A 13907-nucleotide genomic window follows, 5' to 3' on the forward strand; every position below is an offset into this window, starting at 1 on the left:
CCAGAATATGAAGTCTTTATTCATTAGACACCTGAACAGAAACATGTGGAAGAATCAAAGCATCTACTGATGATCACCTTCAAACATTCACTGATAATTTCCTCCTGACTGATCTCTGCTGGGTCAGCAGCCTGTCTCAGGGCAACATCTCCAAGTTGACCCTGGACAGCGTGAGGTCGTAGTAGATGCTGAGTCTCTTGATGTCTCTCAGGTTGGTGATACGATGCTTGAAGTCCAGCATGTGAGAGTTGTTGACGGCCACCTTTAACTCCGTGTTGGTGCACAGGATCTTGATCTGGAAGAGAAACATGACAGACTGTCGTTGGCGTCATCTCCGCCTCACAGAAATCAAACTGAGGATTTTTTTGAAGCTGTCTGACCTCAAAATTCTGCCCCGGCACAAACGGGAAGTGCTGCAGCTCCCTCTCCTCTTTGCCCCACTTTTCACCGATGCAGCTGTTTCTGATAATCGCCTTCTTGCCTCCCTCGTTGAAGCGAGGGTTGAAGTGGAAGGCGATGTCACGAGCTGTGGCCAGGTCCACCGTGATCCTGATGAATCACAGAGACCTCAGTGAATTACTGACTCTGTTAGAGCTTCTCCTCCATCAGGATCTGATTATCTGGATCAATCGTTTCTCTTTTTGGCCGATGTTAATGTGGCGTTAAGCGACTCAAGTCTGATTTTGCTTCACTGAAACAAGCGAACGAATGCAAACAAATGAAAGTGCAGCTGATGCCTGACCTCGCTCATCCTTCTTCAGGTGAATGAGACACCAGCTGTCCTCGCATCTCTCGTTGTTTTGTAATCATGTGTTCACAGCAAACATGAAGGTTTTGTGTGATTACACCTAAAGTTTGTCCAATGAGGTGACATGAGTGCGTTACTACGGATAACAGCTCACTGTCTTCTCCTACTGCCCCGCTTTCATTACTGTTACTCAGTAATGACTGGATTTAACCACTGCCAGTTTATCGCTCTGCGCTTCCTGTTTACTCTGCTCTACACCCGCCCGCTCGCTTCTTTAGTCTGACCTCTGCTCTCTCGTCACTATGTGACATCACAGCATTCATACTGACTTGTCAGCGTTGGGTTTGATAGTTCCAGCGATGGTGATCAGCAGCTTGTCGTATACTCCTTGAGGCAGAGGCAGATTGAAGGGAACCGTCTGTCAAGAAGAAAACAGCTGTTTACTACATCTGTCCTTCTGCCTGTCCTCTGTTTCCGTCTCTGTTTGGCTCACCAGATTCTGCTGGGGTGCAACAGGAGGAGTGGGTCCAGGTCCAGGTGAAGGGCCTGGACCTGGACCCCAAGGTCCGCTGGGCTGGCTGGGGCCTTGGGGCCAGGTAGGGTTAGCAGGCTGACCTCCAGGCCAGGCTGGACCAGTGGAACCTCCGGGCCAGGTGGGCTGGTTGGGCTGACCTGAGGTTTCAGTGGAGGCAAAAGTCATTTCCACAAACATTCACCTGTTTATTTAACCTGCCAACATCCACCTGGGCACCACAGGCTAACGTCCACACATAAACCCAGATGGAAGCTGCGAACGGCAATGGCAAAATAACTGTAGGAGACTGTTTGACAGGTGACACCCCACCCTAACCTTAGACAGGTAGAAGGTGACCTGGTGGATGTAAAGAGGCTGCTTTATTAATGAGGCCTCGTGAAGACTGAAGTCCCTTCAGAGACGTGACTGTCAGAGGTCAGTAAAAGTCTCATTTCTCTACAGCGGAGGGTTGGGCTTGTGCTTGGGTTGATCAAGTCAAGTCAGGTGGCTTCATTGTCATTTCAACCATGTGCAGAGTGAAAGGTGTGAAACTCACCGTCAGAAGATTTTCAAACCTCTTACCTGGCCACGCGGGTGCATTGGGCTGTCCGGGCCAGAGACCTCCTCCTGCTTGGTTGTTTCCACCACCGGGCCAGAGACCTCCTCCTCCTGCTGACTGGGTGGTGCCACCATCAAGAGCGTCTGAGAGCTGCAGACACCCAGAAGCAAAGAAACCCTGAGCTCGTTTTGTCCTCGGGACGGTTTCTGACTGAGCACAGTCTCTGAAACACGCAGGGCTAAGGTGCTTCCTTCATTGCCTCCTTTAGCAGAGGGGACGTTGGAGCATCCTCTATGAGAGGAAAGGAGGTCGTTCCATCCCATAATTCATAGCAGTGCACCGTCAGACAAGGACTGAGGTCACGAAAGTGTTATTAATGGGGTGTTTTTCATTTCATGCCGTTATTGTTTCACCTGTTTCTGTGAGAGGGAAATCATTTCAGTTTCAAAAACTTTTAGTCTAAATGTCCACAGAGTCAGGATTTGCACTCTTCAGCCTTCTTCTTCATCACTTCTGCAGCTTCTGAGCCAAATCCTGCCTCACAGGTCTGAGCCGATCGACTGACCACAGAGTCTGCCTCTGCCAACAGTCTCCTCCCGGTGCTTTAAACAGTAAAGACCCGAAAACAGTAGGAAGTAACTTCAACAACCACACTATGAGCAGGTGCTAGGTGACACCGGGAAGGAAAAACTGCATTTTAACAGGAAGAAGCCTGTGCTGGAAAATGCTGGACTTTGTCAAACTGCTCTGGGATCACTGGGAGAAGAAGTCGAGGATGAATTCCACCGAGGGCTGCAGAGGTTATGAACAGGAAGAGTCAACACTTCACAATAAAAGTTTGTAAAACATATGAAACAGTGACTGTTCTTCAGTCCGCCACAGAGACAACGTGTCTGAAACACAAGCTGAGACGCTGCCAAAGCTTTGCTACGACCCCACGTCAGTGGTCCAGCTTCACCTCACCGCAGCAGCGCCCGCGACGCCAGAGGGACACGTTTCAGAGACGCTGTCTGACCTTCAGGCCCGAAGTGGCCGTCTGAAGTACTGAGTGCAACTGAACGCACCACGGTTCACACTGAGGGTGTGTTCAGTGACAGACTCTTCTGGAATGTTCTGTATGAACTGGCTCTAAAGAAGGAATAATAACGCCCTGTTCTCACACACACACACAGACTCACACACACACACACACACACACACACACACACACACACAGACTCACACACACACAACCCCGTTCAGCTATCTTAGTGAGGACCTTCATTGACATAATGCTTTCCCGAGCCCCCACCCTAACCATTAAAGATGAATGCCTGACCCTGACCCGTACCATAACCTAATTGTAACCCTGACACTAAAACCACATTTTGAGCCTCAAAAAGGCTTCAAACATGTGAGGACCGGGTTGTATGTGTCACAAGTGCCTGTTGGTTCTCACAAGTATAGTAGTATGCAGGTATCGGTCCTCACAAAGATAGCTAGACAGGAACACGCACGGACACACACACACAAGTTTGAGTTTTTCGTTTAGATAATCAGCTGCTGCCTCGTGACCACATTAACAGGACCGTGCTGCACGTTCCACCTAATGTCACATCAGAATAACCGAAGCATCGATAAAAGCTGAAAGCTGCACATCAGGAAACATCCAGGTGAAAGTTTGTGAGGGAAGATGAAAGAGAAGAAAGTGACTCACGTCCATTCTGCTCTTCTGCAACCTGAAACACACAGACAGGAAGAAGCATTAAAACCAGAAGAAGAAGAAAATGAGGTCTGAGGGTGTGGTGGTGCGAGTCCTGACACGGAGCGCAAACAACATGACAAAAAGCTGAAAGTGATACACAAACTGCAAAAAACGCCGCCCTCATCACCATCCTCTCCTCTCTGCTCGCGCTCACAGCAGGCGCTACACTCAGGTTTTGGTTTTTGGGGATTTGGCCCTTTAAGGCTCAGCTGCAGCTCGTTTGGAGTCCCTGAACTCGACCTTTGAACCGTGTTCGTGTCGTTTACATGGATCCCAGAAACAGACAAACTAACAAACCTTCAAATTTAAACTTGTTTAAACATAGCCAGCTGACCTCAGAGTGTGCTTCTGAATGCTCCCTGCAGAGGGCAGCGTGAGCCGGTAAACTGGCCGCTGAGCTCAGTGAGCTGAGAAACAGACCAGCCGCATGCAGTAAACATCCGTTTATGAGCCAGCCAACACTGGTGGGTCTGTTTCCCCGGTGACTGTCGTAGAAACCTCGGCCATCAGCGCAATCGGAGAGGCAAAAGAAATACGACATGATCAGAAATCAGTGAAAAGCAGCTGCTGCGTTAGTCACAAGGGGGCGCCACAGCTAGCAGAGCAGCATGTCACATGATCTTGTCTCCTCCTGGTCTCAAACTGGGAACAGAACCACATCACCCAGTTTACGTTCTCTGAAGTCATCTGGAAGTTAAATGCTTTCTGTGTGTTGGTATCGATGTATTAGTCTATGCTGTCACTTGGTATCAAAAGGTTGCTGGTTCGATTCCAGCAGGAGACGCAGATCCCTGCAGGACTCTGTCAGCGAGGTGTGAAACTGCAAAATCAGACTGTGCAGAAGTGCCCTCTGAATGTTTTCCAGATGTTCCTGTGGTTTCCTGCTGCTGGGGGGTGGAGCAACGTTCTCATGCTAAACAAACAAACATGGCGCCTGCAGCAGGAGCAGACGCCGCCCAGGATCACACGGCTGTCAGCAGACCTCTCCGCTGCTCCTGAGCTCGAGTCAAACAGGCGTCTGTTCCTCTGTGCGCTGCTCGGTGTAAATAAAGTTTGAATGAAAGCACTCACAGTCAAAGCTCCCTGAGTAACAGACACGAAACCTCACAGTTCAGCAACTTCCCCTTCTTCTGAACAACGAACCGAATCGGGGGTCTCGGCAGCTTCCTGTTTGTCTGCGTGCTTTGATTCAAGCATCAGAGGAAGAGACGCCGAACCGAGTCCAACCTGCAGGCAGAGAGCACGAGGACGGGAAGGAGACCTACCTGAGTTCACCTGAGCGCTGCCGATCACACAGACTCTGAAACAGGAGACGCGCTTTAAGTCCTGAGCCTCGCCCTGCTCCTGCATGCAGACCACACCCACACCGCACACACACACGCGCGCGCACACCGCACACACACACGCACACACACACAGCTGGGTGTGTTTTTATTTTGAACCCTGCTGTTGTTTGCTGACAGACGGATTTAGCACATAGTTATTGATGATGGTCTTTGCAGGTTTGATTGGTCTGTTTTTATGTTACCAGGAAACCTGAAGAGCCAATCAGACCACACCCTCACTACACAGAACACGATTGTTTTAGACAATATTCACTGGTTACAGCAGCACAAAGGGGACGTTAGAGATGTTACAAAAGGATAAAAGCAGAAACAAATAAGAAGAAACTGCAGCGTGTCACATGGTTACTGCACACACAGAAACATTCCATGTGGCGGTAATAACATTCCTTTGCTCTTTCCCAGGATCAGGTGAGCTTCCCAACCCTGATTCCTGGAAGTTCCCGCCCGCCTCGTGACATGGCTGTTTGTTTTTTTCCACTTGGTGGACCAGAGAGTCGAACATGATACAGATTACAGCGGGCTGTTGGAATACTCAGATTACTTTTTTGTTGTAATTAGTGATTTAAGTTTAAGTGGGATTGAAGTAAACGGGTGTTGACCCTGCTGTGGAGGGTACGACCCACAGAGGACGACAGATGTGCTTCACGTGTGAAAGAAACACTCGGTTTGACGGCACAGCGCCGGTGGGATGACGAGCTGGTCACTCTGTGACTCAGCAGCAGTGATCGGTCTGCGTCTGGACGAGCTTTGGTCGTTGAGGTCTGCAGCACTCGTTCATGCACAGCTCTCTGAGCTCTGCAGCAGCTCCATTCTTTCCTTTTTCAGCCGTTCTGTTGGATCTTTGTCCTGCTGATGACCCAGTTTGGTTCCAGCTTTATCTGTGGGACAGACGTCCTCACACTGACTCTGGGACAGTTTGGAGTTCATCGTCCCTCCTCCACCGTGCTCACAGCTGCTGTCAGTGTGTTTGGTCAGAATAGAGCAGCCCTTTATTGTTATTGTACAAAGTAATTATGGGTGCTCTGTACCAGGTGTGCAGGAATAAACAACAGACAGGAGAAACTGCACATTTCCTCCAAACGTGCTGCTGTGCATGAAGAATATCTGCTCCTTGGTCTCGTCTGACAGAGCACAGGAGGCTCTTTGTCCTGGTGCTTTACAAACTGGCCGTACTGCTTCCACCTGTTTCTGACTGTACAGGGTCAAAGGTCACAACAGTAGAGAGTGAGATGGAGCTCAGGGTTCTGACCTTGGGGTGAATTTTCCAGGACGCCCACTCTTTGGAAGACTGCGTCATTGGTTTAACACGGCCGAATGCTCCAGACCTGCAAACTGGAAAGACGTCAGCTTTCATCGAGGCGCTCACACTGATGATCAGTCAGTAAATGCACCTGGCCGCACCTCACACTCCTGTGGAAGCAGTGAGGATCAAAGCCGTCCTTCTGTTGATCTTCTTCATCCTCGCCTCAAACACGTCTCCTTTCTTATTGTAATGTTAAAGAGACATGGGTCTCACCACACCTACACATACCTGACACCGAGCACAGAGCAGGTGTGGTGGAGTGACTGCATGTCTGAAGCACTCAGGTAATCCTCCAGCAGCACCACAAACACGTCGTTGAACACCTGCAGGGACGCCCCCGCCACATTTGAACCGCAAAGTGCACTTTTTTTTTTAAACCAGGGGTGTGTTCAAAACGAACCATTAAATAGTTGTCAGTGCACACACAGCACAGAATCTGCGTCCTTGTGTCCACTTCCTGGTGGAGCAGTATCAGCAGGAAGTGACCTGCTTACTGCCGACCATTACTGCTGCGCCGTCTGAGTCACAGCGTGCGCCACATGCCCACATGCACCCATCTCCACCACACTAACCACCTGTGGGGCTCTCCCACTGTGGGGCAGGGCCCTCTGGTGGCACACAGAGTCACTGCAGGAGGTCGGACACGAGCAGGGAAAAAGAAAGTCGAGTGAACCTGGTCCCCGATCTTTGTCTCACTGACCGTCCTTCACATCCTTCTCCTATTGTTCATGTCGGACTGATGGATTATTTTGGTCTCATAAATCTTTTAATGATCCCTAATCTACATACACAAAGCATATAGTTAGGGCTGGACCAGGTGACCCTGAATCCTCCCTTAGTTATGCTGCAATAGACGTAGGCTGCCGGGGGATTCCCATGATGCACTGAGTGTTTCTTCTTCACTCACTGTGTGTTAACAGACCTCTCTGCACTGAATCATACCTGTTATTAATCTCTGTCTCTCTTCCACAGCATGTCTTTATCCTGTCTTCCTTCTCTCACCCCAACCAATCACAGCAGATGGCCCCGCCCCTCCCTGAGCCTGGTTCTGCCGGAGGTTTCTTCCTGTTAAAAGGGAGTTTTTCCTTCCCACTGTCGCCAAAGTGCTTGCTCATAGGGGGTCATGTGATTGTTGGGGTTTCTCAGTATTATTGTTGGGTCTTTACAATATAAAAGGTTGTTTTTTTAGTTAATGATATTTAACGATGATGTTAGAGTTCAAGATACACAGAATGAGAACACATCTGTGACAAGTTCAAATGGATTTATTCACTGTGTGTGTGTGTGTGTGTGTGTGTGTGTGTGTGTGTGTGTGTGTGAGAGAGTGAGAGAGAGAGATGAAGCAGCAGGCTTTGTCACAGCAGCTGAACGACAGCAGGGGGAGCTGTGGATCTGCAGAGTCATAACACCACATTTCCTGTCCTGGTTTTTCATAATAAAACCAAAAGCTGAAGCTCTGGTTTATTTTCAAGGTTAAAGCAGCTGATTTCCATCAGACTTCACCCTTTAACACCTACTTCCTCCCTCTGGTTTTCTTTAAAGAGCTTCAGTGATGTTAAATCATCTCACTGGTTATGAGAGCAACATAAACTGAACACGTGACACATCAAGTGGAAAAACTTTCATTAAAGACAAGAACAGTTCATAGCAACACAGAACTATAACTGGAACCACTCACAGAGGGACACGAAACACAATAAACACACGACTATGACGGGAATATCCAGAAATCAGCTCAGCCTGACGGTGAGGTCATGTTTGCATTTGCGGTTCCGTTTTCTTAAAGTAAAAGTAGTGAAACGTGTGTGTGTGTGTGTACTGCCTGCAGACTGGGATAATCCCATCTGAGCTGCTGACCCCAACACAAAACCAGTTCAGCAGGAGAGCAGAGACCCAAATAGACAAACACTGTGTGTGTGTGTGTGTGTGTGTGTGTGAGTGAGATGATTTAGGTTACAGACTGTTTATGATGATGATGCTCGTCTTATCATCGCACTCACATAATAAACGGTATTTAAGCCCCTCCCACCGTAGTTTGATTATTTTTGTATTTCATCCTTAAAGAATATCGAGGTTGCCATGACAATAAAGTTTATTATTGTTTATTATTACGTCGTCTGCAAACTAAGTGTTAGCTGTCAAACATCAGCGATGAAGGACTGACCCTGAGCGAGTCCTCTTATTCCTGTTTCTCATTTTCTTATCAATATAAAGTTAGCCGTCGCTAACGCTAACAGCTAGCAGCCAATGATGGAAAGCTTGTTCATCCTTACGCAGAGTTACGTCATTAATCTGGGCTCAGTCAGAAACGTAAAATTACCTTTAAGCCAAAACTCTGTTTTTATTAAATCATTACAATTTCTGAAAGTTCATGAAAAGACCTGAAGAAACCCGCCGTGGTGTGAAACGCTGCACTTGGTAACGGACGGGTCAGTGTGGAGAGAGCGGAGGTGTACCTGCACACACACCTGCGGTTTGTGGCTCAGACACGCAGAAACCTGCAGCGAGGAGCCGCAGATAAACCTCCTCACAGCGAGGCCCCGGGCCCAGGCCTGCAGCTTATCCGGTAATTAGCAGGAAGTGTCTGTTAATGAGTTCCTCGTCGGTGTCTCACGCGTGAACGTCCGACAGTTGTTCACCTTGGAATGAAAGAACAGTGAGATGTACTGATGATGGGTCAGCGCGACCTCACAGGGCCTGAAAAACAACAGCATCAAAATCAGCCGTGCAAGGAAACATCACTGTAAAGAATCATGTGGCGTAAACGGGGATCCTGCCCCCGCCCTGCTGGAGGGGGTGGATGTGTTAAATACCGCAGGCCCAAAGAGCTGAACGCAGATCTGATCTGGTCTAAAGCCGTCAGCGCTCAGAGGAGGATGAGATCTTCATCACAGTCGTTACGTTGGTCTCAGTCTTTACTGCGAGGAAACCAGACTGAAGAACAAAAACACAGAAATTATTCACGATAAAGCAGAAAAAAGTTTTCCAATCATTTATTTTCCAAGTTGACATCAAACATATCAGCTGCTGAACACAGAATAATCTGCGTTTCCGGTCTTTCGGTTATGACGTGATTTCCCGCTGACGCGTAAAAGTCTGTTCACATCAGGCCGCTGCGCTCTGTGTCTCTCTGACGTTATGTCCTCTACGACACTTTGTGATGTTTAATAAGTATCGCTCACTCATAAACAGCAAACACTGTTTTCCCCCGAGGTCCGGACAGCTGTTGGAGGTCCCCATACATGCATGTAAACCAGTTCACCAAACTGGGACACACGCCGTGTGTTTGAACTCAGCGCCTCGTTTCTATTGGTCATGTGCAGAGATGGTAAGTAACACGTTACTGTAATCCGATTACTTTTTTCAAGTAACCAGTAAACTAAAGGATTACTATTGCAAAAAAGTAATTAGATTACTGTTACTTTCCCATAAGCATGCAGCGTTACTGCGTTACTAAACCGTGATTTTGTTTGTCAGAGTGTCTCATGAGTGACGTACGAGCGTGCGGCGTCCGTGGTAACAGACGTGTGCAGATCAACAATGGATCATATGGCGTGATGGAGAGAGTACGATCATGTAGCGTTTAAAGGGTGGAAGTAATCACATTACTTTGAGTTGGATTCTGTGAAAAGTGACAGAAACATGAGCGTCTACTGTTCCCTCTGCGTGGGAAGAAAACTTCTACAGCGATAAATGAAACTTCAAATCTGAGCGAGCAGTGAGCACGCTGCCACGGGAACGTGACATTCGCAGAGAAACCCCCGGATCCTCCCACTGACATGACCGCTGTGGGCAAACCTCCACCCGCCCCACTCCTGCTCAACAGCTCACAGTAGATTTAAGAGCTGCTGAGTCTTTGATTTTATTCATTTTCTGCTGTGTTTTACTTGCATCTATTTGAAAGAGTGCAAACACAAAACGTGATTTTATTTTATACGCTGGAATATGCAGAACATCGGTTTAAATGTTAAACATTTCCTCCCGTCAAAGACAGTTGAAATAATTTAATTTGTGCTTGAAGCATAAAGTTAAAAGATTAAATCGATTAAAACAATTTTAAAAAGACTTTTTCATTTGATTACATTTTATATGATGGATTATGCAGAAAAATAGAACTGGGCTGAAAGATCTATGACGTTATTACGTATTCAGGTTGTGTATCAAGTTTTAAAAAGTAACTAAGTAATGAAGTAACTAATTACATTTGAAAATAAGTAATCACTAATTAGTAACTAATTTTACGGTGGCCCTGAGAGGCCAAATGGACTGCAACTTCAGAAAACACTTGCAAAAAGAAAAATGCTGCAAAAAGAAAAATGCTGCAAAAAGAAAAACACTTGCAAAAAGAAAAACGCTGCAAAAAGAAAAACGCTGCAAAAAGAAAAACGCTGCAAAAAGAAAAACGCTGCAAAAGCACACAAAGCACAACGGAAATAGGAAAAAAGACAACGGAAATGTTTCTGGGGAGACAATAACCGGACGGACCAGTTGCACGAACCAAAACATGCTAACAAGTGCACTGGGACTGGGAGACACTTCAAAGAAGTGGAGCGGCCAAAGAGTAAACTTTCAAAAGTAAGTTCTGAATATTATGTCACTTATTTATGTGCAAATGTTTAATAATGAGGAACATTAAAACATTACTGTTGGCCACATGCCGGCAAAGTTATGTGACATTAGCGATGTTTGTACTTTCAGCATTTACTTTGTTTTAAAGCCTTTACTTTATACGCCGTTAGATAGTCGACCTTAATCTTACAGAGAATCTGATGATTTTGTGGATAATTAAAGTCAGTCATATATCCACAAACACAACAAGCTGAAAGTCAGTGATGCTGCTCGGTTTGCAGTCCTGAATATCACGGCACAAGCAGGATTCACTGCACTGTTAATGTTAGCTATGTTATATTGCTGCCTCTGTTCGGTGGTGTCGAGCCAAACGGACTTTAACGTGTGTTTGAACGAGCTGACGGTTCACTCGTTAAGCTGAAAGAAAGATGCTTTAATCACAGGAGTCACACATGTGTCCACTGTACCATCTGGGAACTCTTCTTGTTTAGCACTCGTAATAACACAAACACTAAATCCTCCTGTTTGTAGCAGTGTATACACCTGAGACTGTCACCTGTCTGTCTGTCCTTCACTCTCTCTCTCTGTTTCTTTCTCTCTGATTGTGTAATAAAAGTATGAACATTTATTTATAAGTTACACTTGTGTTTGAATCCTGCAGCTTATCATACATTTGATTTCCATGTGTGACAACTGCAAGTGTCCAGAGTGAGGACAGACTGAGGGACCCACTGCTGCACATCATCTGTGAGGCTTTGCATCCCTGATGATCCACCAGGACAAACTCAGCAGTGTGTGAGGAAGAGGAGGAGGAAGAGCCAGCAGCAGCTGACAGATGGAGAGAATAGACAGACTGTTCCCTGTTTGTGAAGGACTGCTAGAAAAGTTTAGAATCACTAATTGTCTGTCCTGAATCAGTCTTATTAGGTAATGTTCAAATAATTTTATCATTCCAGTGTTTTCAGTGTGGGAGAAAGTACTCAGGGCCTTCAAGTTACACACTATGAAAGGCAGCAACAAGTTTAATATTCAGAAACCTAAAGTATGTATCAGCAGCAGAATGGAGCTAAAAATAAATGTTTGTTTCAGTTCTATGAAGCTTTGCGTATTTTGGATTAGTAGCACTGCTGTGTTTGTTGCATCATATTGCTGTAATTGTTTATATGCTTTATATATTCTGAGGTAAGTTGATCTATAGCGTTACATCATATTCTATAAGGATGTTATGCGTTTGGATGTTTTCTGCCCAGTTTGACCCATTTAACAGAAGTCAGCCTGTTTAAGGCTCTGATATCTATTCTGTATGACTTAAAGCAGTTATGACATGGTCTGATTTTCTCACCCAATAAAGGAATATTTAATATATCAGTCTACTCTTCATTTTATCAGAAACAGTTATCACAGCTCGTACATTTGCTTTTTCCACACATATTGAGGCAAATTTAGTAATGCCAACATATTAAAAGAACAATATTTGTCTCTTATATATAATACATCTATATATACACTGTCACAGATACTTGTCTTTAAGTGAAGCTTTAAGGTGATAGGAAATATAAATAAATGCAACTTGAATCTTTACTGAAGCTCAGTGTTTGGCACAGAGTTCATGTTCACTGCTGTAATAACTAATAATGATTAATATAATATTGGCCATATTATATTTACATTACCAAAGTGAGATGACTTTAGTCTCATGAACAACATTAGCTAATTGTTATTTACTAGCTAATCTTAAATGACTGTTCAGTACAGAAATGAAGCCCAAAAATCATGTTTTACAGTCCTGTGGTCTCAGCCTCAGATACTTATCAAATCACACAGAGCTCATGTAGAAACAAATGTACAAAATATGTTCTCCTTCATTTCTGTCAAACAAAGCTGTATGAAACGTTTCCAGCTGTTAGTATCATGGTTGCTAGGCAACCTGGGCAGCGCAACGGAGGCTAGACCGTCCCATCTCACAAGCCTACAAGCCTCACACTTCCGGCTTCAGCGGTCTTTGAGTGCGGCCCTTGAGGACCGTTAAGGCTGCGTACTTTAACGCTGCAGACCCTGAATTGGGAAACAGTCCCTGAATTGGGATACAGCCATACATACATGTTTTGGTTCGTGCAACTGGTCCGTCCGGTTATTGTCTCGCCAGAAACATTTCCGTTGTCTTTTTTCCTATTTCCGTTGTGCTTTGTGTGCTTTTGCAGCGTTTTTCTTTTTGCAGCATTTTTCTTTTTGCAAGTGTTTTCTGAAGTTGCAGTCCATTTGGCCTCTCAGGGCCACCGTACTAATTACTTTTTTCAAGCAACTTGACCAACACTGCTCATATGAAAGTACGTCGGAGCGAGTAGACAAACTGTTACTGAGCAGCACATGAACGGGCTTCAGAGGGTTGCACGTCTGTGAAAGGACGCCTCAATTCAGCCTCACTGGGGAGCAGGGCTGGGTTATATCGATTTATCGATTGAAATCTAGCTTGGATAACGTAAAATCAATTAATTAAAATCCTGAATCGATTTTTAAATATAATTTTATTTTGCCAGAATCTCAGGTTAAACCTCACAAAATTTCAACAGTGTCATGGCGAGCGGGATGAGCCGTGTGGGGAAAAATAAAGGATGATCCAAATGCAGACACTTGCTGATATGTGAAGGTGGTTTATTGAAAATATACATCACGGGGTGAACAATGACAGAACGGAACAAAAGCTAAACTATACTGGGGGAAAAACTAAACTACAAAACTGCAAACCTGAACATGAAGGAACGTAGATGATGGTTGATAGCAGGGAAAACACGCAGTAGACTCACAGACAGACCAGCAACTACAACATAAGAAGACACGACTTAAATACACACAGAGGAACGCGGGGAGAGTACACACATGTGGGGGACACAGCTGGAAGTAATTGACGAGACAAGGGAGGCAAAACTGAATACACTCACATGAGACACAGACTTTCACAATAAAACAGGAAACAAGAAACCACCACACAAAGACGCAGACTAGACACAGAACTGAACCTACACTAAACATGAGACACAAGCCCTAAGAACTAATCCCTAAACACGAATAAACAGAAACATAGAATTCTAATAATAATCAACAAAGCACAAGAGGATCAGAAAAC

General features: G+C 45.7%; 1 protein-coding gene and 1 long non-coding RNA gene across 3 annotated transcripts; one reads left to right on the top strand and one right to left on the bottom strand.

The window, feature by feature from the left end:
- Positions 1-8707, bottom strand: lgals3b (lectin, galactoside binding soluble 3b). 2 transcript variants are annotated; one of them, XM_084915406.1, is made up of 7 exons: positions 8683-8707; positions 3518-3539; positions 1845-1971; positions 1242-1420; positions 1078-1166; positions 381-549; positions 1-295 (listed from the first exon to the last, which is right to left on the bottom strand). In XM_084915406.1, the coding sequence occupies exons 2-7, from the start codon at positions 3521-3523 to the stop codon at positions 137-139; spliced, it is 729 nt and encodes a 242-aa protein (XP_084771532.1). In that variant the 5' UTR covers positions 3524-3539; positions 8683-8707; the 3' UTR covers positions 1-136. The 2 variants fall into 2 exon arrangements, with proteins under 2 accessions (XP_084771532.1, XP_084771531.1); XM_084915405.1 differs by lacking the exon at positions 8683-8707 and adding an exon at positions 4831-4926.
- A 1762-nt stretch (positions 8708-10469) lies between these two features.
- LOC146365307 (uncharacterized) lies at positions 10470-12146 on the top strand. The gene is made up of 2 exons (XR_014798518.1): positions 10470-10789; positions 11445-12146. It is a non-coding gene; the product is annotated as an uncharacterized LOC146365307 (long non-coding RNA).
- Positions 12147-13907: the final 1761 nt, after the last annotated feature.

This window comes from Perissodus microlepis, chromosome 19 (assembly GCF_051167445.1).
Source record: "Perissodus microlepis isolate ML-2025 ecotype Zambia chromosome 19, ASM5116744v1, whole genome shotgun sequence".
Taxonomy (NCBI): Eukaryota; Metazoa; Chordata; class Actinopteri; order Cichliformes; family Cichlidae; genus Perissodus; species Perissodus microlepis.

Excerpts from the sequence above, each read along its gene's own strand:
- lgals3b (XM_084915406.1), bottom strand. Across the intron at positions 550-1,077 it reads ATCAAACCCAACGCTGACAA|GATCACGGTGGACCTGGCCA; the intron begins GTCAGTATGAAT and ends GTGATTCATCAG. Across the intron at positions 296-380 it reads TGCCGGGGCAGAATTTTGAG|ATCAAGATCCTGTGCACCAA; the intron begins GTCAGACAGCTT and ends TTTCTCTTCCAG.